Below are 25000 nucleotides of genomic sequence, written 5' to 3'. Positions count from 1 at the left end.
TAAAAATATCAAGTTAATCAGTAAAGAATGAGTAGCGTGAACCAAAAAGATCAACAGCAGCAGGTGATGGGGAGGTCGTTATTTGTACAAAGGCATTTTTGGAATATTAAACAATGTTTGCGGTACATTGCAGTTTTTTGTAAAGTGAAACTGGAATTTAAATCAACATAAATGATTTAGGAGAAACATTAACAATTGAGGCAGAATGGATGGAACAAATGAGTAGCATCGCTGCCTGGAACATGAAACCTGAAACATGGATGCCCGCAACATTGTGGCGCGACCACTCATCAGAGTGCACTGGAATGGTAATTATCTTCCAGTGCAGTGAACTTGTTTACAGCATGCACAAAGACTACACACAAATTAACCTGAAAGACTGTTTAAGCGCAGTTGTTTTGGTTAGCAGGTGTGTTCAAATGGGCTCAGCATGTCAGTGTTTGAAAGACATCACCATATCTTTTTTTTTTTTTTCTCTGCTGGGAAAACGGAGACGTTTTATTTGAGGGAGGCATTTATTCAGAAGTGGTTGATGCAACCTGCGGTTGATTGGGACATTTCTTCAAGGGATCGCGACTAATATGTTATATTGTTACCTTTTCCTCCTAACGTTAGCGACAGTTAGCAAATGTGAAATCATTTTTACAGCCTTGCCTTTAGAATTCTTTTCCCCTTCAACCCCCAAAGTACACACATTAATCTTTGTGGAAGAAATCATTTGAAAACACCATTATACGTGAAACCAGTGTTGTGGGAACTCAATTAACCTTTTATGTCCTTCTCCTCCTCCTTCGTCTTCCGCCTCAGGCTCAGGACTTGAATGTGATTGAGGAAGTGATCCGCATGATGTTGGAGATCATCAACTCTTGCCTCTGCAACTCACTGCACCACAACCCGAACCTGGTATACGCGCTACTCTACAAGCGGGAGCTCTTTGAGCAGTTCAGGACACACCCGTCCTTCCAGGACATCATGCAAAACCTGGACACGGTAAGTTTCCCACATGAAAGGTTGCCTCATTTCTTCAAATATAATGTGGTAACTATAATTTCTTGTCAGTGACTCTTAATATCATACAGTGACATTTTGCAGTCACTAAGTTAGTTGATTGACTGACGCTGGTATTCACACATTAGCTGTTGCTAACCGAAACAAGAACAGCTACCGAAACACATAAACACTGTCTTTTTCAGTGAAGAGCTTTCCATTTGCCTCTTACTGCCGCTTATTCGTGGGTAATCGCCATCATTTATTAATGCTTTTTTTAAAGCGTTCCATATACACCTGTCCTACAACTATAAAATGAAGTAACAATTGTTATAAAACCAAAGTGCAGTAAAACTACTCACACTTAGAATATGACTGACAAACACTTAATGGCGATTAGGGTTGCACAGTATACCGGTAACAATATAGTATCCCAATACTAGAGTTTTTAAAACGGTACTATACCAGCATTTAAAAACAAACGGTACTTTATTTAATTTTATTGAATGAAATTGAAATTGAATTGGTAAATTGGAGCCTGTCCCTCTAAGCGCAGCCAGCGAGTGTGACGTAGTTGCCCACGCGCCTCCGCCTCCTTGCTCACAGGCAGAGAGAGAAAAGCCGAAAGCCGAAAAGACAACGAAGAACAGACAAAGCAGCTGCAGAAAAGCCCGTACTCGTTGATAAAACGGGGGGCTGAAGTACGGTGTGGAAGTCCTTCGCTTTCAAACCGAATGAAAAAGGCGAGGCAATGAACACAGACGGCGACGAGGTCGCAGTGTCGCAATAGCACGGTAGCTCGCCCCCACTCGAGCTGCCGTGATCGTCTCGGTCAGCCCCTCAGCTCGCTTCGTGCCGGCAGGCAAGCGTGGGCCGCGGTGGCGGCGACTCTGGGTGTGCGCCGGGCCATTTCCACGGATCTCCACAGCTGCGACGGCCTCTGGGACACCGCGGTGGCAGAAGTCGCCCTTCGCGGGGTCGGTGATCCTACCCGGCCCGGCCCGGCTGGCTCATTCGGCCGACGCCAAGCCATAGAACTGACACGATGCGACTCATGACCCAGAGTCAGAATCGGCTAAGTACGTCTAATGCCAACAAGTTCAACACACAAATACACATATACAGCTAATATTTAGCCTATAGCATACATAGCTGCAGCAAATATACATACATACTATACATATACACATACAGCATATGGTTACATAGACTGCTTGGATTAGGTAGACTTTCCTTGCTTGCCCTTAAAATGCACTGTTATTTTTGTCATACATATTTTCTTTATAAAGAAAGACAAGGTTAGCCAATCAAGTGGTGTTCAGTAGCATGATGTCAGTAACAGCTGCATTATTGTATTGTCTTGAACTTCTAAAAAATAAAGCTCTTGTGAAAAATAATATTAAATAATAATATAAAAATGTTTATTAAAAACAAATACACTGGTTAAAAACAGCCCTTTGAGTAATTCATGGTAAAGTTCACAAACAGAAAAAAGTTCAAGAAATTAAAGAACAGAGAAGTTCGTGTGATTGTCCAAGAATAACTCCTTTTTTTTTTTTTTAAGAATCAGAATCGAGAATAGTTAGGAACCGGAGTAGAATCAAAGACCGGAATCTGAACCGGAATCGTCCAAATTCAAACGACGCCCAACCCTAATGCTGATCGAATATATTTAAACCTAGTGTTACATTGCATGTCAAATTGTCCCGCTGGAAAAAAAAAAAGTGCATTAAACGATTCCTGCAGGCCCTATACGTTCCCCTTTTTTTCTTTTTTTAAAAATAGACTTTGCATTGTGTTACTATATTTGTCAGTGATTAAATGTCGAGCAAGTCATATTGACTCGTTGTTTTTGTTACGAAACTAGCACAGGAGGAGGGTTCATCATTAAAAAAATAAAGAGATAAATAAATAAGAAAAAGCCTCTCCACGCGGGAAGGTCTGGTCCTGAATACTATTTAATCCTCCTGTTATACTGCAGATCAAATTATTCTCATTCTATACTCTGGGCTTTTTTGCCCAGACCTGTTTCATGTTTCATTCGTTATTTTTTTTTTATTTTATTTTATTTTGGTATTCATTCTGTTGAACCACATTTCAAAAGTAACACCTGAATCTCATTGTCTTACAGTATTTTTTCATATTTATTATTACCGTTGTCAGTTTCAAGCTATTTCACAAACCATTGTCTTTGCTTTCATACACAGAAGAGAACCAACAATTGTTTTATACAAATAAAGATTTTTATGTACAACAGGAAGGTTGTGCAGTATTGATAAAATAATCAATCCTGCCCTTGTGTTCACAGGATCAATGTCAAATATTTATTAACAGCATTTATGTTGGTGAGGCGGAGCTGTCACTCACGACTTTATCAGCAGAGTGGGAAAAGGAAAAGGAAGCCAAGCGGTCTCCCATTGCTGTGTTTGTGTGTGTGTTTGTGCAATTGGGGGGTTGCCGCGTAGTATATCGCCATAGGCACCGCTGTTATCCATAAGTATGAGGAAGCATGCTTGCTGGAATCCCTCGGTTAAGGCAGCTTCCCCAAGGCGATTCTCCAAAGTCTTCCCCCTCTCTGGCTGCAAATCCATGTGCATATGAGATGCTGGATTGAAGGAACTGCTCCTCTAAATTAACCCCATATGGGAGGCCTTCAGAACTGATGAGGAGATTAGTATTTCGCTGTAGCTCTTGTGGATTCTGGTTGCGAGAAAAGAAACGCTGCACGCGGATGTGTTTAGTGCTGTCGGTTTGCCAAATACATATATTTGGGGGGGAAAAAGACTGAGTCAAACAGAGATTTTTAATTATCAAACATAACTCCAGGGGAGATCGTAGCGCAGCACTACAAACACTACTTGATGCCGTTTGGGCTGAAACCCACTAGCTATCACAAAATGAAGGGAATACTTTAGTTCGTTCCGAGTAGGGTCGTTGGTAAATGAGAAATGCTTGATACTTTTTGGCAGTTTTCCGGTGTCTATTGCATATAGTGTTTTGTGTTAATTTATTGTTTTCACTATTATTGCTATTTTGTTGTATGTAAAGTGCTTTGTTACAGCTGTAGCTGTTGCGAAATGCGCTATATAAATAAAATTTTATTGTACTGTACTTTAGCTAATGATGTGCAAATCCTACGGGTACTCCGATCAGGGTTTTATGCTACCGATTCTGATACCGATCTTCCATGCGTGAGATCAGCCCATACCGATTCCGATCACGTGGATTAGCTGTACATTTTTCGTACCATAGTTATTTTTTGATATTGGAAAAATACTACTATTGTCCATAGAGGCCATTAAAAAAAATAACTCATACATGTATGGATAGGTCTGGTGCCACTGAACATTTTGAGAGGTTGAAAGTGAAAAAATCTTCAAAAATGACGTAGTTATCACACTTCAAAAGCAGTGCCATTTTTTTTTAGTCTAGTGTTTTTAGAAAAAATGGCATTTTCAAAAATGTAAAAAAATAAATCTTTGGTTATGACCGACGTACCGTATTTAAGGCTCTAATTATGTCAAATGAAATTTTCTAATTATTATTTTGAATACATATACAGAATAGTTCATTTTCTTAGCGGACTTTTATTGCCCAGTGGGGGTTTAAGAAAAACCTAAAAAATGATATGTATGGCAGTGCCATTTTTTTGGACAAAGTTAACACAAACCTAGTAAAAATAAAATAACACCGGGGAGTTAATATGTATAAATTTAAACGGATATTGATTTTATAACCCACTTCCCAAAGCTTCACAAATGTTCAATGTTTATTTTTTGAGCGATATGTCCAAATGCTACATAGTGGACTACTGCTTGCATGGGTTAAAATGATTGAGGGTATAAAATGTGCTTTAATTCTTGATTCTAGGGATATTTTGACAAATGCACGTGACAACAATTTACTGTTTTAAATTGTTTTTAAAAAAAATAATGAAATCTGATTCTTACACACATTGTGAACATTTTTGATCATTAAGGCAATAATTGGATGTTTATTAGACTGCAAAGATGTCAAATATTTTGGGACACTTTGTATATTATCACTATAATCTCACAATACAGAGTATAATCAATATACAGTTAAAAAAAATGCCATTTGGTACACCCCAAAATTAGTACAATTTAAAGTTATAACTTTAAAGTAAGGTGATTGAGCTTTTCTAGGCGCAATTCTATAAAACATCACATGACTCTTGATCCCAACAATACACATAAAACGCCACTAAGTGACAGAGGCCGCATCCTAATGTGAGATACTGTATGTCTGTCACCACTCAGGCATCTTCAAAGAGTGTATAGTTTGACTTTATTTTAACTGTATTTAATTGTATTAAATGATATTTATCTTGTCTGCACTTTTGACGGTTAATGTTAAACGGTATTTCGAACATTGCCTGTGCAGTTAATAAATTTGTGTTGGCAACATTTTGACATTTTTTTTTCCATGCCATCCAGATATTGCACCGATGTTTATCCAGCGTTTGTGCATCTGCATCAGTGATCATCACCGCCTTGTTGTTAAAGCTCCGTCAGCTGACGTCCATATAGGAAAAAGGCTGCTTTGTTGTGTGGTTCTATAAGTATCATGAATCCTCCATATTGCACTGGGTGTCATCATATACTGGCACTCCCTGCTGCGGGCCTGATGCGACGATGGTGGGATTAGACCAAGTGAGGGCTGGCAATTGATATTAAGCCTCAATGAGCGAAGCATGAAGCGAATGCCTGTGTGTCTCAAAGGAAAGCAAAGAGCTTTTTGTGCCTGTGAAAGGCACCAGCCGCGTTCATTATCCAGCTTTCCGCTTGAGCCTATGCTAGCACACGTCACACGTTACACGTCAGCTCACACCACACGGGCGCTAGCACATCTCATTGGCCATTGATATCATGAAAACCGTGTTGGTCTGGTTGGTTGTTTGCATGTTAACAAAGGTATGGAGTAAATGGTTCTCCAAGTGTAGGTTTTGTCAAAGGACAATTGTTGTTTCAGTATAAAAACACTAATGCTACAGCATTTTATATGAAGACAGTTTAACTGGACTCCGACACTACCTCCAAAGCCGAATTATATCCCAGAACCTTCTGTACAGTTACGCGGAGTACTTAATCGTTGTCATTTGACTGGTTTCATTTTTTGAATCAGAAGAGTTTTTCAGATATTGACAGTATTTCAGACTTAACTACTGCATTCGTGTTGGTTAGTGACTTTGACTCCCGTTCAAATTTGGGTTCCGTCGCCATCACTGGAAGAAAACTCCATCACAAACACAGGACCACCTGTAATAGTGACCTGTTTTAAGTCTGTTTTTGAAGGCCTGAATGATGGGGATCGTTTTGACAACATAGTCTATTCAGTACATAAAAAGTTCCAGGTTGACTTGGTGAAACACAGCTAAGTCCCTTTTTAATTTATTTTTTAAATGTCCTTCTCTATTTCCTTTGCAACCTTTCTAGGTGATTGCCTTCTTCAGCCAGCGTCTGGAGCAGGCCGGAAGTGACCTGTCCGTGGAGAGGGTCCAGGAGGTGATCATGAAAGGAGCCCAGGTCCTGCCTATAGACAGGCTGAAGGTAAAACGTGCGCTCAAAGTCGTCCATAATCACGATTCATTTTGGACCGCAGGGGTGAATTGCAGTCATTAAGTTGTGTGCACAGGTGGGAAAGGAATTACAATAGGGGAAAACTGGGAGGAAGATGGAAAGAGCCATTGGGACATGTGACAAAAGGCCAAACCGCATTCTCATTAGCCATAACGCCCATCTCCCTTCCATCCCTGCTGGCCTGCTCCATGCGAACACATAATGACATTTCAAGGAGATGGGTTGGGGGGCCGGGGGCACTTTGTCACGGGCACATACGATCGGGAGGGAAAGGGTGAGGGTTGGGGTGAGCCGGGCGTATATAAATCAGACACAATGCCTCGTTACCCAACACTCCAACCACTCCTGCCAGGTTTTCGAACCCCGGCCCCTCCCACAGCTCCGCCATTAATCAGCGAGGAAATATGTATCCAGTCTTTCCCCCGCTCTGCTCCACACCGCCTCTGAAGCTCTTAATTGCATGTTTCATCATGTGTTCCGTGTTTTATACCGGCCGCGAGGCATTTGTCTTGCTAGCATTTGGAAGAGGGATGGCACGTGGCCCTTGCCATCGACACCCACACACAAGGTGACGTAGCCTTCAATGAGCCATGTGGGCAGCTCCGCCGTGTCCTTCAAGCATGGCCACAACCCTGCTGTGTCTCTCAGTCATGTCGCTCTAAAATGGGGTACACACGTACCAACAATCGGGCCGACATTGAACATTTTCCCTCCTTTGCGATCAATTCGCTGATTGTCGGAGTTCTCTGAAAGATTATCCTGTCCGATTATACTGCGGTGTTTAAGAGTGATATTTCTTCCCCAATCTGCTCAGAAAATGGCCAACATCCATATTAAACCTGTCCATTATTTCCTTTCGCCACACCCTGTGCGTGTGTTCAACATTGAGTTCAGCCACGCTCCATTTATTTTGAGGTAAAGCACAAGGAAAGCCAATTAGGAAATTTGCTGAAGGTTGTGGTGTTGCTGTGACACAAATAGACGAGCAACTTGTTGTGTTAAATCTTTTTAAACGAGTCTCACAAATCATTTACCACAATGAAAAATGAGAAGCGTTTGCCACCATAATGTAGTTGCGAGATAAGAAAACAGTTAATTTGGTTCTTCTATTCTTCTTCTGTTATTCTCTTCTATTCAATGAACCCTCGACGGATTGCGAATCGTCATTCACCTACTTGCACATTTATCCGGAGAACATAACTAAACCTATTCGTGGGGAAACGCATCTATTCACACCTTTTGTGTGTACTTTTGTGCACGCACTGTCATGCCGACAGGCAAGCGAGGCTCCTTGTGAGGGTGAAGGTCCGTATCACTCTTGGCAGTGGTCAGCTGGTAACGACTGACTGTTCAACGTAATGTACAATCTGTGGCCAACTAAGGTTAAAAAAAAAAATTACAAAAAAAATCATTTGCGATGTACAGTATCTTAACAATTGGAGTATCTTTGTGTCACTCAGTGAAAAATGTTTAAAAAAAAAAAAGACAAATAGGAAAGTAGTAATTGGTATTTTTGCATGTTGCGAAGCGCCAACATCCTTGCCAGCATCCTTACAATTTTGGTTGCAATTCTGTGTATCTGGAAGCCATTATTTTTAAGGATAATGTTGTAAGATGAGTTTCAAATGATCATAAAGTGTTTTCGGAGCAGAGTTTGGGGTGTAGTTAGGGTTTATAGTTTAAATATAGGCAATTCTCAACATTTTTGGGAGGAGGCCGTTATTTGTCTGTTAGGAGTTGGACTGTGGGTCTTAGTCCTTACACCCCTATCCCCAAACTTGTTTTTCTTCTTGATTGTATTTTCCATATATATGCCTCATATCCTTTATTTTTTACATCCGCACACGTGCTTCGCCCTTATGAGTGCTTTTGTACCTCCAGAGGGCGCCGTGAAGTGAAGAGACAATTTAGCCAATGTCTCCTCGGGGAGACACAGGCCACTATTTGATAGTGCCATCGCTCAAACAAACAGCTGTCTCTCTCCACACCTCGCGCATGCCTTGGTCTGATGAGCTCATTCGGCTACTCAGCCCCCGTGAAAATCCATCGGCTGGATTAATGTCGTGTGGAATCATCAATGAATTGGTAATTACTGCTAAAAGCTCTTGGCAATGAACGCACAAAGAATGCTGACGAGGTAGCGGTGAAGGATAATCGTTAAATTGGGTCTAATATCGTTGACTTTGAGGCTTGCTCACTTGTTTCTGTGAACTTATTTTGGCCTCTTTGCCAGGTTTTGGCATTTTTCTTTGACAACCCTTTTAAGTCATTCACTGCCATTACCAAATTTACTTCTCTTTTCACAGTCCAGCCATTCAATCCCAGGAACTTATTTATATTTTTTTCAATTTTTTTCAAACGTTAGGGTAAACGAGGGTCTGAAAATGTCTGGCAGTGAATGAGTTGAGGCCCTGATACACCAAAACGACGTTCGCCAGTGACAGACGCCTCCCCCCTGTGGCATCCGGCCGGCTGTCGGCACGTCACGCTTGCAAAACACACCGCAACGACAGACAGCGACGCTGACCATTAAAGTACCTTCTGTGCATGCATAAGATGTAATACCCTTCCATACCATAGGCGGCGGTAGTCACCATTTCTCATGGTTAGAAAAGCCCAACCGGAAAGATGTTGGCTGGGGGCGGATTATAAAAACGTAAACAATGCATTCAGCTCTATTCTTCGCTCACGATGAACTCCCACGCAAAGTAAACCATCACGTTCTTGACATGGTATTGCGAAATACTTACATTGTCAAACCTCGCTCTTGTACTTGTAAGAGGATTAAGGCAGCGAGTCTCACAGTTTTTCCGCCTTTGTCACTTCACGTTGGTGCTCCGTGCGCTGATTTGCTAGCTAACAGCCTATCAGAGTGACCAAATGTCACGACTGGCGACGCCGATTCAACATACGTAGACGCCCCCAAGACGCTTACAGACGGGTTACGACACTACGGCGGTGGCCACTACATCAATCAGACGGCGCTTAAAAAACGCAACGACGCTTAACGACGTCCAACGTCGGTTTGGTGTATCAGGGTCTTTAAGCGGCAAGCGATGATAGGTTATGTTTCACCCAACTTGAGGCCTTCAACATCATAACTTGATTTCTTTGGCAAAATACCAGAAAATCACAATTGCTTTGTTTGTTCTTTGGCAGCCTATTTATGTGGCAAACTACCTCACACCATAACATTTCTCTTATGTTAGATTTATGAAACTTGATCGCAGTTAGCTGGATCCTATCCCAGCTCTCACTGGTTGAAAGGCAGACTGCACACATTAGGAAGTGTTAACTCGACGTAACCGGCCGGGATGGCCATGTTTTCACTAAAAAGTTCATTTGATGTGTTTTTTGATCAGGAAAATGAAAAGAGTTTTTTAGAGTATTTTATCAATGAATTTGGGAGAAATTAGGAAATAAGTGACTCCATGAATAACGCCTCTTGTTAATGAGGAGAATGGCCGCGCCCCCTACCGTTCTATCCTTGTTCGGTCGAGAGGTAAAGATCCATGCTTGCCTGATTACTTGCCCACTGCCAGTCGCCGTCTGCCTCCTGAGAGTTGACACGAGTTTAGCGTCGCTAAATGTCCGAAATATAACCAGCTGGGGTTCGTGTGCGCATTCATGCTCTTGTCCGCTTCAGCCTGCTAAAGTGGAGGAGCAATCGCCACGGTATTTTTGATTTTGTGAAGGTGATCCTGATGAACTCACGTTTGATGTCAATAAATCAAAACTATTGTGCAGAACACTTTTATACTTTCACAGGTTGAAGTGAACAAGAGTAGAAATGTGCATTTGCATTTTGGTGGCGATCGGTCGCCGTTTTAGACAACAGAACTGACAAAGCGAGCAATACCACCACGCTTGCCTCCCTCCCATGACGTAGACCGCTGAGACCGGGGCAATTTGTCATAAATCTAATCACAAAAAAAGCCCTTAAATCACTACGGAGTCTTTTGAGGGGGGCATTTTAGTACTGATGTCATTTTTACATGCAAACCTATCATATAAGTGCCAATGTTAAGCTCAGCCAAGTGTCCCTTTAAAGTAGAAATGGACGGAGCAATGTTTTGTTGGCGCGGAAGTCGTTAAGGCTTCTTCCTCTACTAGTATTTCCGGTATATTTGGTCACTCTGTGCATGTCAGAATAATTTGTTCTGCTCGAAAATGTGATGCATGAACACGCAAGTCCTCATCGGATCAATATTTTAGTGTCAGTGCATCCAATCATTTTAATCCGAACTCTGAAATTTTGTCCATGTAAACGTAGCCATTGATAAAAAGACGACTTCTTGTTCACTTGCTTTGGGTGAATTTATCGAGGTTTTCTTACCAGTTTTGCTTTTGCATAACTTATGATTAATCATCAATATATCATAAGCACTACTTTAATAAAAACAAAAACAGCACAGGAACGAGTCAGCTCAAGTCATAGACAAAGCCATTTTCACAGTCATATCTTTCAAATCATGTTCCAATTCCAAGCACACTCAGTTTTACCCTCATGCCTTCTTGAGTGACAAGCAAGTGACAAGCATGCAACCACTCGAAGAACATTTAACATGATCTGAAAAATCACTTGTATTTTCCAACCTCAGATAGTGCTAGTACACAAATTAGTAAATGTTAGTCAAATTCACACTTATCTCGGAACCTTAACAACAGGTAACACCCATGACCTAATTATTTAATCTCCCGTAGACATCTGTAAAACAGATAAGTAACCGTCCAAACACAAGATTCTGAGCCTTCTTGGCAATGTCTGGGCCACCCCTCACCACTTTGTGGTATCTTTCTGCAGGAAAGAACCATAAAATCATTCACATTTCAACACAGACTTGTCATGGTGTTCCCAAAGGCATTTCTGTGACGTTAATAGTTTTTGTCCAGATTGCTAACTGACAAAACAAACTGTTGTTCCCCGTCAGGGGAAAATTGTTGACAGAAGACTACAAGACGCCTGTTAGCTTAAGGCACGCGAAAAAACACACACATGCCAAGACTGTCCAAACTGAAAGAAAGGGTTAAAAGGCGACGGCCTCGGGGACGACCCTCCCGCAGTCTCGTTGTTTGTGGGTGTGTGGTGTGTGTTGTTTCAGTGACTCTCATGGGCAGTGGCTGTGGAATGTGTTGTTTAGGCCGACCGAAATCTGCCTTATTGAGCAGCGATAACCGACAGACTCTCTGGCTCCTGAGGATGGGCTAAAGGGAGGAGGGGGGTGGCTAGTTAGCTTTGCGGGTTTTGATAAGTACCTGGGCATCTGTTGGACCAGTGGCCAACGACATTCTCACATCAACAGAAATGGGCCACATATGAGTTCTCGCTCCCGAATCTCTTTTATCCTAAGAATTACATCGGCTCAGACATGATTAGCTGATCAAGAATAATTGACTGTCACTCTAACACAGGGTCCACTAATCATTTGCTTTGAGTGAATTTATCAAATGTATTAGGTTGCTGATTTTCAGTACATTATGCAAATTTGTTCATGGTCAAGTAACAGCCCAATTTCACCAGGTGCGTCATCCGCGTCAGAAAAATAAATGCCTCACTTTTCCCATCTGGAAAAAGCTGTGATGAGCTGTGAACATTACCGGTAATTGTCACAGTTAATAGATATTATCATTAAGGAGTTAACTGCAGTTAACTGCCATTTCAACTCTATTGCCAACCAAAACAGCAGCAGATACTGAAACACGGTTTCACAGATGTATTAAAGAATGAAGTCTTGTTTTTTTCTTCTCAATACCGTTTGTCAGCATATAGGTTTAAAATTTAACATCTGTCTGTTGTTGGACACATTAGGAGTCCCGTACACTTTTTTTGGGAGAAGCATCTTTAGCACAAATGCGAAAAGGAATCTATGATCTACTGTTGTATTGTTGTGTGTCTGCACAGAACACTCCAAAAACACAGTTGTCATGTAAACGAGCAGCCACAGCAACTCTGTTTTGAAGTGGAGTGGATGTTTTTGATTCGAAGACGTTAACAAATTAACGATTTGCTAGGGAGAACATCGTACATGCACATTTGACTCTTAATTACACAAGTTGCATGACTTGAGTGTGTTATACAATCTGTTCGTAGACAAGACCTGCCAAAGAAGCCGGAGTGACTGTGGCGTTTTGAAATAATCTCAGATAATCATACAAAACATCAAAAGGTGAATTAGTAATACAAATCCAGCCCTCCATCTTTTGTTTAGGTAGGAAAGTAGTCGAATATTAAGATATTTGTCTGCACCCGCATAATAAAGGTTTATTGTCTCCATTACCGATCGGGACAAAAATTTTGTTAGCATTTAAAAAGAAATCAACATTTTTTTTTACCTTATTTTACCTGAGATTTACTTAGACCTTCTGTACTCCCTGGAGATTATCAAAATAAATAAATACAAAAATGTTAGTTAAAGATTAAGTCAACCCAGAAAGTGTCTTGAAAATAATATGTTGTATGCGCCCCCACTAGTCTAAACACGGCTTCTTATTACAATTGTTTTTGGAATTTGAGTTTAGAAGCAAATTTCACCCATTTTTACCCATCTCAGGGGGTGGCCATTTTGTCACTTGCTGTCAACTGAAAATTACATAATCTCTGATAAACACATGGGAAAACATCAGCATCATGCCAGACCGTCCTTAAGAAACAATGAATCTATTAGTCCTTCCAGTACGATTTGAACACAGGATCCAAGCTCCCCGTGACCGTGAGCCTTGTAAGATTAATAATAGATTGTCTTGTTTTTGACCGATCACCATGCTCTGCTTGTGTGTATGTTTGTGAGTGGTTTGTTTTTGACAGATTACCATGTGCTCGCTGCCTGTTTGTGTGTTTGAGTGTGGTTCATGCTTGCTCCGCAGCTCGCATTCTTCTCTGTCCAGCCCAGCTCTTGACAGCATAGCACAGGGGAAGGAAGGGAAGGGAACGAGGCGTCCCCGAGTGAAGACATGAGGCCAGCCAGTCTGTGTCCAGAGGCGAGGGCACGGCCTGCCTGGACCTACAACTGATAGGAGTTTAGGCCTAGTGGGCCCAGACAGCTGTCGTGAGTGCCAGGAGGGGTGGGATGGTGCAGATATATTAAGTCATTCACTGCCAGACATTTTCAGACCCTCTTTTACCCTAACATTTGAAAAATTTTAAAAAATATATAAACAAATTCTTCGGATTGAATGGCTGGACTGTGAAAAGACAAGTAAATTCGTCAATGGCAGTGAATGAGTTAAGAGGGCGAAGGACGTGTCTGTGCAGACAGTCGAGGCTCCAAAGATAATGTTCCAAGCACCGAAACCCACAGGAAACATTCTTGTGTTGAGATACTGTATGTGGCCAGATCAGATTCTTTGTTGTGCTTCGTCCAATAATGGCAGAGGAGGAAAAAAAAGTCCAGGATAGGCCTAGATAAACCAATCCGACGTTGGCCAACTGTGACTGACGCTTACCCTCTGTGGCCAACTGTCGGCACGTCACGCTGGAAAAATACACCGTATTGACGGACAGCGACGCTGACCATTAAAGTACCTTCTGCGCATATGTGAGATGTAATACCCCTCCATAGCATCGGCGGCGGTAGTCACTATTCCTCATGGTTAGAAAAAGCCAACCGGAAAGATATTGACTGGTGTCGGATTATAAAAACGTAAACAATGCATTCAGCTATATTTTTCGCTCTCGATGAACTCTCTCGTGAAGCAAACCCTCAAGTTCTTGACACAGTATCGTGAAGTACTTGCATTGTCAACCCTCGCTCTTTTACTTGTAGGAAGATTAAGGCAACAAAGGCTGACTGTTTATCCACATTTGTCACTTCCCGTTCGTACCCCGTGTTCTGATTCGCTAGCAAACAGCCAATCAGAGCGACCATGTCACGACTCATGACGCCGAATCAACATGCTGAAACGCCCACTAGATGCTTCCTGACGAGGTCCGATGTTACGACAGTGTTCGCTACATCAATCAGACGGCGCAATCAGACTCTCCGACGCTTACCGACGTCCCATTGGTGTATCTTGTCCTTTACTGTTGACACACTGTTCCCAAGCTTTTCTTTTGAGTACCAGTGTAGGCAGTGAAAGCAACTCAATATACCGGAGGAAAAACATCTACAGTAGTCTGACGAATAGCTGATACCAGTTATCTTTTTTTTTACAAGCATGAAAATAAGAAGAATTAATTGAATTATTTTGAGTCTGCTAAGATGTTCGTTTGATTGGGTACAGATGGTGACAGAGTGTATGAATGTCTGATCTCACTAAATAATATCGCGATAATTTTACCATTGACAATACTACAATCCAATGAATCAGCCCGAAGTGCCAGTTCTGTTTACCAATATTGACCCCGCATTCAACGCTCAGCTCCAGGCCAGCGAGGCGGGCTTCTTATCCATTTAGAATTTGAGATTGGGTTGAGATTTTTTCTGCCCCAAGGCCTCAAGTCATTCGCAGATAAAACTGCTCAGCATTATGCTCATGAACCATGTTTCTTTCAACACTACTTTGAGCAAAGCCAAGTAGCAAGGATTGACTTTTGTTTTGACCATGTTATGACTCATCGGTCTTCGGTAAAACAAAATGAGCATAACGGTGAGAAGCAGAACAGTCGATCAGTTTAAAAAGAGGTCTTTTAGATAAACGGATCTGCAGATTTGCATCGGATAAAAAGATCCAACTCTTAAAGGTACAACTAGTGGTGTAACGAATACTGCACTGTAGGGCTGCTCGATTAAGCGATTTTGAACCGAAACCGAATTTTCTGGATAAAACTATGTTAAAAACGGCATGTTCGTTTTTTTTATTTTTGGTGCATCTTAGCCACCGTAGTTTCCTCCGCATTTCCGCTTCCTCCCACAAGCACGCAGTCCGAAATAACGACAACATCCATGGCTACCGGCGATTCTGCTATTTGCTCAGTTAAGTGAGCGTTTAGTTAATAAATCGGGCAAATAAAGATCTGTAGTGTAGTGTGTGCCCCGCATGTACAATACAACCTGTGAGCAAGTAACTCAACGTCTGAAAGGCGTCACTTTTTTTCTCCTCTACAACGGACCTCTGGTCATGACTATGCATCTGTACTTAAGCTGGACAGTGCATTGTATTATTGAGTGACAGTTTTAAACTAATCATTGATTTATGTGATGAAAGGTGAAAGGCTATTAACTAGCTGGTTGTCAAAATGACTTGCTGACAGACGGTTTGGTTTACAGAATTGACTGTCTACCTTCTCTCATGTTGATGATTTCGTTTCAGATGGTATAGGCACTTTCTTCTTTCATTATTGGTTTGATTAAGAACAGATCTGAAATCTATAGTGTAAGTAAAATGCTGTTAATCACAATGGATTGTTCTGTGTGTATTAAGTTAAATTGACTGGCATTTTGAGTTTAAAGAAAGAAAAATTAAGATTAAATAAAAGACATTCAAAATACTTCATTTTTCATTATTTTTTATTTTACAAAGAAATCGTAATCGTAAAATCGGGTTTGAGAAAATAATCGGGATTTTCTTGTTAGGCAAAATCGAACAGCCCTACTGCACTGTATAAGAAAAACAATACATGAGTAATATATTGCTAAGATTTGTGTTACTATTTTTCTTCCTGTGGGAACTTAAGTTGTGAAACTCTTTATTTTGATCAAACACGTTAGTTTTGGTGGCTTAAAGCGCATCATTTCTGCTCCCCCTTTTTGCTCTCATGACAGCTTTTCAGATTAACTGCTGGCCCGCCATCCAGACGGGACGCCATGTTTACAGCTTATCATTTTGGGAAATGGGCTTGCCTAGACATCGGAAGTGCTGATTTGTCCCATCTGTTCTAAAAATAAAAAACGCGAGTGGCGTCCCGATGATGAGGCGCTCCTCATTTTCAATGTTGAGACACACTCAGATATTGAAAGCAGAATTCAAGTATTTGAATGAGTGTGAAGGCTTTAAATGCAACACATGTTGTACGTCTTCCAAAATTTTCTTCTGGAAGCCATCACAGTTGACATGACAATGCTTTGGATGATCAGATCAGCAATCAGCTTTGGTAGCTACTCGAGGTGCAACTATTAAACGACAACTAACTGATTATGAAATGGATCAACTATTTTTGAGACTTACAATGTGTTGGCAGAGCTGCGTATTTTACTAAAAATTCGTGTTTATCGCCTACCGCCGGGGTACCCTTCCGTCGTCCGTTTATCTGGCCGGTAAGAAATCGTACCCGCCTATGATTTTAAACGGGCTTCCGTTAGCGTTTCTGACTACAAACTGCGACCAACTACCGCTAAGTTTTGATCACTCTATCCTTCTATCCGTTTAAAAAAACAAAAAACATGTCATATTCGAACAGATAGACACTCTTATGCAGTTATTTTGTGTATTGACATCATTCTGCCCGTAGAGCTTTGCAAAGCCTCACATACACATGCCAAAAAAAACAAAAACTAAAACCAAGGGACCGCCCGGATTTGTCATCTGTAACACCATATGGTCCCCAACGAAATGTTTACTACAATGAAGGTAAAAGGCTTTATCTTGCTGGCGTTAAACTTTGACATCATCACAAGTGGACCCATCATTCACATTTATCCCTCTTTGGCTTCGGGAAAGGGATAAAGAATGCATCCTTCATATGTGGATGGTCGTAGTGTCTGGAGGAACTTCCTTGGATGAAAGCACAGTTATAGGTTGGTTTCATTCATCTTTTGACGTGACATATTTTGAATATTTTGTCAAAATCGGAGGAGGCCATTATGGGCCCATGTTCAAGAGTACTATAGGCAAACTCAATGTGACCTGAAGTCATATTGCTACAATGTCAGCCAAACACTAAATCCAACGTATCTTGGTCCATCCATGACACAATTAATATTGGATGGCCTCTGCCAAGCTTGCTGGCAGAAAAACACAAGGGCCACCTCGCGGGCCAAACACAGCAAACAGCAGGTAGATAGAAGTAGGGCATCAATAATACAGAAGCACCTCATTATATTCTGCTGTCTGCACAGGCATACAGTATAAAGACACATGCAGTCAGTAATCAGCTGTGGTGAAAGACACGCTCTATTGAGGTCTGCCTATCCCTATTCGGCGCTTGCACTATCGCTATCATAATGACCCAGACACCAGGGCTACCGGGGTCACAGGCCATATGCCAGAACCTACACACACAAACACACACAAGCGCACATTGTGTCGTGTTGACAAAGCAGGGTCGCTATTATCCGACCGTTGTTTGTGCGTAGACGACTGTCTCGTAGGCACCAGCTCATCAAATGTTCAACACAAGCCACTCTTTTATTTGTTAGCGCCGAAACAATATTCTGGTGACATTTTTCTTTATTTTATTTTAAGTTGGGTTTTTCGATTGAAATCTCAGGCATAATCACCATGACATTACTGAAGACCTCGCCAATTACAGTATGCTTATAAGGTCACAGAGATAATTGAAGTGTTAACGAGGATAGCACTCGGTCGACTGTAGAACTCCGCCGGAGGGTTTCAAACAATCCTAATTTTCCTAATTTGGATCATCACCAGATGGCGCAACTTCAGTAGATGTGTCAGTTTTGTCATTAAGATTCATGCATTATTATATATACATTGATTATACATGTATATATATTAATAATTGATTACCTATTATTCTCTTGATGAACCAGTTAAAAAAAAAAATCAATTTCCATCCCTATATTCAACAGCAGGACATAATTGACACTGCAGAAAATGCACAAAGAAATGAAGTAATCTTAAATTACTGGTTTGGTCCGTTACATGTCCGATAATCGCCCAAAATATTGATCATTGTTTTCCAAAGTTACAGCAGATGTTTGCAAATGTTTTATTTTGATTCAACACAAAGATAACAAGTATGCTTTCACGCAGGACTACGGAAATCTGACACTATTTACTGTTGAAAGGCTGAAATTCTGAGGACATGGACAATTTTAAATAAAAAAAAAACAGTCTCTTTAAAGGTTGATTGTCAAAATATGTATTTAATTTTATCATCGATGAGTTGTTGATTAACCCTTGCAGTTGCATGTCTAATATGTATTTTTTTCATATAATTATTTACTTTAATTAATAGATTACCACTCTTTTTGCATAGGTTAGTGATAGACTACAGCGCTGCCGTAGGAGCAGAACTCCATCCTAAACAGAACTTCATAGTAGTTATGTAATACTATTTAATTGCCGAAAGATTCCCAACCCTAATATATAACTAAATTTACATCCATTCATCGACACCCGAGCCAGTATTGTTTGTTGTCTGGAGTGGACTGCAGTGTAAATAGTACGACAATGCGTGTATGTGTGTCTATGAACAAGTGTGGTCCACACTAGCCGAGACCAGTGGGAGTCTGACTGCTGTTAGCGAGTAATCATGTAACTCGGCACCTCGCTGCCGCAGGCTCAAACAATAAGGTCAAACTGTTGTGTAAAATGACACCGCTCTAATGTTTGCTTTCAGTTTATTACACTCCCCGATGTGTTTACCTGTTATGAACACAGGTCAGGCACATCGTGCAAAGTTATTTCCTCTTATTTCCCCCGTGGATGAGCCACGCGTCACCGCTTTGATTTGGCAAACAGTAGCCGTCAACGCGTCCGGGCCAAAAGGCGACGTGGCCGCATTAGTTAAGAGGTCGGTTGTCCGACCCCAGAGTTGATCCGTGTCCCGTGGGAAGCTGTAAGCAATTTAACCTCAAAGTCAGGTGGAATTACATCTGCCACTGCTGTAGGAGCTTATGAAGAGTGATCACTGAGAAGACTCTATCTGAAAATCTACCTGGTGCATGCAGGCTATCATGCAATGCAAATCAAGAATTTCTATATGATCAATAATCAAGAAACACCCCACCATGTGTACCATGAAAATCAGCTTCGGCGGCAGGAGTCCGAGACTCGGCGCCATGCACGCACACTTTTTTTTTTTTTTAATCGGTCGTACTTTGTTTGTAGCTTTTCCGTGCGGCTAACTAGGAATCGAAACTTAGCACCGACATTCTAAAACCTGAACGGTTCCGGGTCCGGGGGAACCGGAATGGTGGAACCGATTGCACTGATTCCGGGTTTTCGGTGCCCAACCCTAAGGGGGACACAGCCGCGTGCATGTGTCTCCCGAGCAATTCATCCTCATCGTCAATATTTTGAAGCAGATGTAACGCCTCCTCTACTCTAAAGCTCCGGTTCTGCAAATTGACAGAATGCCCAGCTCTGTTTATTGGTTTTTAAATGCCTTAACGGTCTTGGGCCATCTTATTTATCCGACCTGGTTTTATTATATAAACCCTCGCGGATCCTGAGGTCCTCTGGCACCGGCCTTTTAATTATTCCTAGGGTGAGAAGCACAACTATTGAATAGCCTGCCAGAGGACGACAGGTCTGCAGAGTCTGTTGATATTTTTAAAGGGAGGCTCAAGACATATCTTTTTAGTTTGGCTTTTAAATAGTTTCTCTTTCTCTTTAGATCTAGGACTATTTTTATCTTATCGTACTGCTTTTTGTTCTAAGCTTCATTTATTCCTCCCACTTATTCGTCCTTCAGCTTCGTTGTTTTCTGTTATTTTTAGCTTTTAGCTCCAGTGTTTCCTCATGAGGGGGCCTCCACGTTGGGAGGTGTGGCTCTTTTTCCTGCGGGGGGGCGTCCTCCTGGAGGCTCCTTCGGCCCGGGTGACCGGGGCCCTCTGCACCATGTGTAGGGTCTGCCTGCTTAATCTGGGCTGGGGGTCTCTGTGACGGTGGCGCTCGCCGTGGTTGTGGGCTGTTACTCCTCTCAGGGTGGATGAGCTCCCCTTGGGCACTCTTTCCTCATATTGTTTCTCTGTGCCTTGCCATGTCTTTTTTTTAACGTAGTTTATCAGGTTATATGTGTGTTTTGTGTGAGGGCAGGTGTGCTATATAAATAAAATTTGATTTTTGTGAGAGTTTTTCAGACATATCGGCCAGCGCTACTAAGCACATTGTTTAAAACAGATTTTAATATTTATATTCACCAGTTTATTTCACTCTTTCATAGTTACGTTTACCGCTTATTAAAGGTTAAGTATTATGTTAAAATAAAATAACCTAGATTCATTTTTCTCTGGGTCATTATTTTCAATAGTTAAAAGAAAAGAAAAATCAGTATACATCAATATCGACCAATATGAAACACTTTTACTTTTCAGTCATAACGCCCAGCCCTACGCCATCCCACTCCTTGCATTCTAATCCCTTTCCCCAACATCCCTCTCGTTGTCTAGAAGTTTCCGGAACTGAAATTCAAGTATGTGGAGGAGGACCAACCCGAGGACTTCTTTATCCCGTACGTGTGGTCGCTGGTCTTCAACTCGGGAGTGGGTCTCCACTGGACCCCGCAAGGCATCGAGCTCTTTAGCATGGACTCCGGCTGAGGCTGAGTGTGTTTGCCCCAGTACAGACTGACACTTTGTACAAGTGTGTGTGAGAGTGTATGTTGCTTTTTATAGGACGCTGCTTTGGAAGTGCCTCGACCTTGCGCTACAGTGGTGTCGCAGCGCAACCTCATTTTGTCGTAAACCAAAACAATCCTTCTGGCTTCTCCGCTGGGAATCTTCCCGGGGGCTTGACCTGCTTCAACAGTGCATGTAATGCTCAAGCTCCCCATTGGTGCGGTGCGTTACAGAGACCAGCGACTGGTTATAATCCTGGTTGTTGTTTCTCCTAAAAAGAAAAAAAGGTCAATTGAAACATATGCAAAGAGGACTTGTCACGCAGAATAACTTATTTACAGATGCACTGAATTGCGAAAATATATGCATTTCATGAATATGCTGTCAAATGCTCACTTTTATAATGACTTAGCTAATTTGTGCACACACTTTGCTGCTGATGAAGCATTAGGGCCACACTGAACAAACAATATGACTACCAGAACAATTTCAAAATCAGATTTTAACAATAAATTACGATAGAGGATCAAGTTTTTTTTCGTGAATCCAGTGTTCCCCACTATGCGCGGGGGATAAGGAAGGACAGAGCCTTGGCCTAAATAGTGCAAATCGTTTTATTGACTCCCCACCAAAATTAAAATGTTTAATTGCCTATAGATGCCGCAAGATGGCAGTAAAGCCTAACCTAACTGAAGCTCTTCAATTCATTATAATGTAGTTCGTTGGAACCAAGATGGTGTCAAAGTGCTACTTTTGTCTAACTATTGCTCTTCAGGTCACTTAATAGTTCCTTGACACCATAATGCCACAAGATGGCGGCTAAGCAATACTTTTATTGCTTTGGTCTGAGCACCAAAACAAGTTAATGGAGAGAATAAACTGCAAAAGTGCTGGGGGTTCACTGCGTAACGATGCAACCATGACCTGCGTTAAGAGGACATTACACTCTCCCTTTTTTTCTTGCTAAGTGCTACTTTGCTTATCAGAATTCCAGATATTTACAAGAATAAAGTCAAAATATTACGAGAATTGTTGAAATATGAAAAAATTATGGAGAATGTTGATTTTGACAAGGATTTACATTCACCGTGACTATGAGCAAATACCTGTGTTGACAGAGCTGCAGCGTTACACTCAAGAAATGTTTTTTCTTCTTCAATACTTTGTTTTTGTCACTTTGTTTCTCAGAAAATATGGATTTGTTTTAAGTCTAAGAGAATTCAAAATATTGGATAAGGAATAAAATTGAAATATTTAGAGGATGATTGTAATTTTTTTAAACAAGAAAGTTTTCATTTTCAGTGAATCTTGATATTTTCCTGAATATATGCATAATATCATCATGAATATAAGGGTTTTCAAATAACATAGCTTTATTTACATATTATATGTAATACATATTACAATAATTCAGCTTCTTGGGCGGCACAGTGATCGACTGGTTAGCACGTCCGCCTCACAGTGCAGAGGTCATGGGTTCGATTCCGGCCCTGACCTTCCTGTGTGGAGTTTGCATGTTCTCCCCGTGCCTGTGCGTGTTTTCGCCAGGAACTCCGGTTTTCTCCCACATTCCAAAAACATGTGTGGTTGGTTAACTGAAAATTCTAAATTGTCCCTAGGTATGATTGTGAGTGTGAATGTTTGTCTCTGTGTGCCCTGCGATTGGACGGCAACCAATTCATGGTGTACCCTGCCTACTGCCCAAAGACAGCTGGGATAGGCTCCTGCACCCTGTTTGGGTAATGGATGGATTCAGCTTCTTGATAACAAAAATATTAGCTAATTTTCCACACTCATAACTATGCCAATTTGAAATATTCTGCAGCTTAAGTCAAAATATAATGGGACTTTAATTGTAATTTAGTGAGAAAAAAGTCACAAACACGTTTTTGTAAAACGGGTACTATGAGTCAATATATATGCCTGCATTAATATAAGGACAATCTCTTTTTCGCATTGCATTTTAACGTTTTTTTTCTTTTAAAAATATTACTTAATATTCCTTATTTATGAATATGGGAACTCAAAAAATTACAATAAAGTTGTGGATTTTTGGGGGGGAAAGAATTAGAATTAGGAGTTTTTGTTGAAAAAAAATATATATATATTTTTGCAACTTTTTTCCCATATTTGCACTTTTTAATGTTTTCCCAATAAAATTCAACCTTATTTCCATATCATATCTCATTTCTTTATGACTTTTTTCTTTTTAGCTTCAACTGTTTTTCTTGACATTTCAGTGTGCCCCTAATACTTCTTAGTGCTGTCTGAATGCATCTGGTATGTTTAAAAAATGAGAATTCCAGAATCCACCCAAATTAATAAATTTCTGTTGCAGTAAGGTAAAGCAAGTCTTTCAACCTTATTGTTTGTCTCTTTATATGCATGTCTAGCATTTGCATTTATTTATTTATTTTATTTTTTTCAACCCAGTTAGGCCGGGAGCGCATAACCGCGTTTCTACTACTACAGCCGGGAGCGCTGTTGCGTCTTTCTACCTTTCAAACCGGGAGAGTGGATACGTCACTGTCGTTTTTTAATCCAATTTTCCATCTCTTAGCCAACTTAATGCATCAGAATATACACGTGACGGTGTCGCGTGACCGCGGAAGATGTCCTGGAATTTTTTCGAGCCGTAGGTAGGCTAATGGCCTACGCCATCGATCGCTGGGAGCTCTGATTAAAGTAACGGCAGTGATATATAGACGACGTGCACGACAAGTTGGAACCAGTCGAACGTGATATGATATGGTTTGTCGACAATTACGATATTGACGTCTTTGTAACAGAATAGAGGATGGTAATTACCACCTGATTTTTTTTTAATTAAAATAGTGCTTCTCTTGCACTGACACGTTATTTTTACATCTTCGATTGAAACAGTAAATAATAAATTTTGCCTGTGTGAAAGCCACATGTCTAAGCTCTTTAATTCTTTTGGAATTATGTTTCTGTCTGCTACAGGGGCTGAGATATTAATCATTTTGTAAGTGTTGTATTTCTGGGACAACTTCAGGTTTTCAAGGGTAATTCCAAAGGCGACCTTAGGTTTTGGGGAGCTGTTCAGACAGGTGTTTTAGGCCTCAATGGGTTAATAACTGGGCCCCGCTTAATGTATGGAAAATGAAATACTTATTACTTACTATACATACATTATAAAAACATAGCAACAGGTGAATTTCCAGTCGGGGCTTGAATACAAATATTGTATCAAAGCAGCAGAGCCTTAGTGTCACATGATTAACAACATGAAACACTGTTCGATTAATTGGGAAAACACAGTACGCAAGATATAATGGAACATCAGTCTGTGCCACTTCTGATTTGTGCATGTTTTGATTTCCCCCCCTCATGTGAAATTATGAAAATAGATTTCATCTATTCCTGTGTCAAGCTATCAGCATCATAAAACAAGTAACATTTAGCTAAAGGAAAAAAAGTGAGACCCTGCTATTAATAACACCTAAAGACAATAAAATACTCTTTTTAACACTCATAATTGCTTGATGCTCACTGAGCTGATGACTCAGCAGCTTTGGTAATGTCTCGCGACTGTTGAAGCGTTACTTTTCCATGATTTAAAATTGTAATATTAAAAATATATACATTGTACTCCCACTAGTAGTACTATTACAATAACCAAGTAATCATTCAACATCAAAGAAGTTAGTTTTACGGGACTTAAGTCTCATGAAACCTACAATCAAATAAAACAAACATTTACTGGCGTCCATAATACAATGTACTATGACAAATAAGTTGTAACTCACAATGTGGAGTCATAATCTTATTAGAAAAATCATGTCACGTGGAAACTTTACAGTATTTGACATGATTCAATTTGTAATGCCACAAGAAAAGTCAAGGTTTTAAGAGAATAAAGTCAGAATTTTTTTTACGCCGGTCAAGTTGCAGACATGTGAAAGAAACTTTTAACTGATGCTGTTGATAAACCCAAAGATTTGCTAATGTCTCGCAAAAACTCTGTTAGCTTTTGTAATGTGTTGTATT

At 40.8% G+C, this 25000-nt stretch overlaps 1 protein-coding gene across 1 annotated transcript in view; it reads left to right on the top strand.

Moving 5' to 3' along the window:
- Window positions 1–23903, top strand: part of dym (dymeclin) — a 63353-nt gene extending 39450 nt beyond the window's left edge. Inside the window, exons 15-17 of the mRNA XM_086054046.1 lie at window positions 808–990; window positions 6444–6557; window positions 20822–23903. Coding sequence (XP_085910172.1) covers window positions 808–990; window positions 6444–6557; window positions 20822–20971 — 447 coding nt within the window. The 3' untranslated portion in view covers window positions 20972–23903. The remainder of the gene's footprint in view (window positions 1–807; window positions 991–6443; window positions 6558–20821) is intronic.
- Window positions 23904–25000: the final 1097 nt, after the last annotated feature.

This window comes from Filicampus tigris, chromosome 15, assembly GCF_054856515.1.
Source record: "Filicampus tigris isolate MCC_2025a chromosome 15, RoL_Ftig_1.0, whole genome shotgun sequence".
Classification (NCBI taxonomy): Eukaryota; Metazoa; Chordata; class Actinopteri; order Syngnathiformes; family Syngnathidae; genus Filicampus; species Filicampus tigris.
Note: the sequence above shows the minus strand (reverse complement) of the source record. Positions and strands in the feature narration are given on the sequence as shown.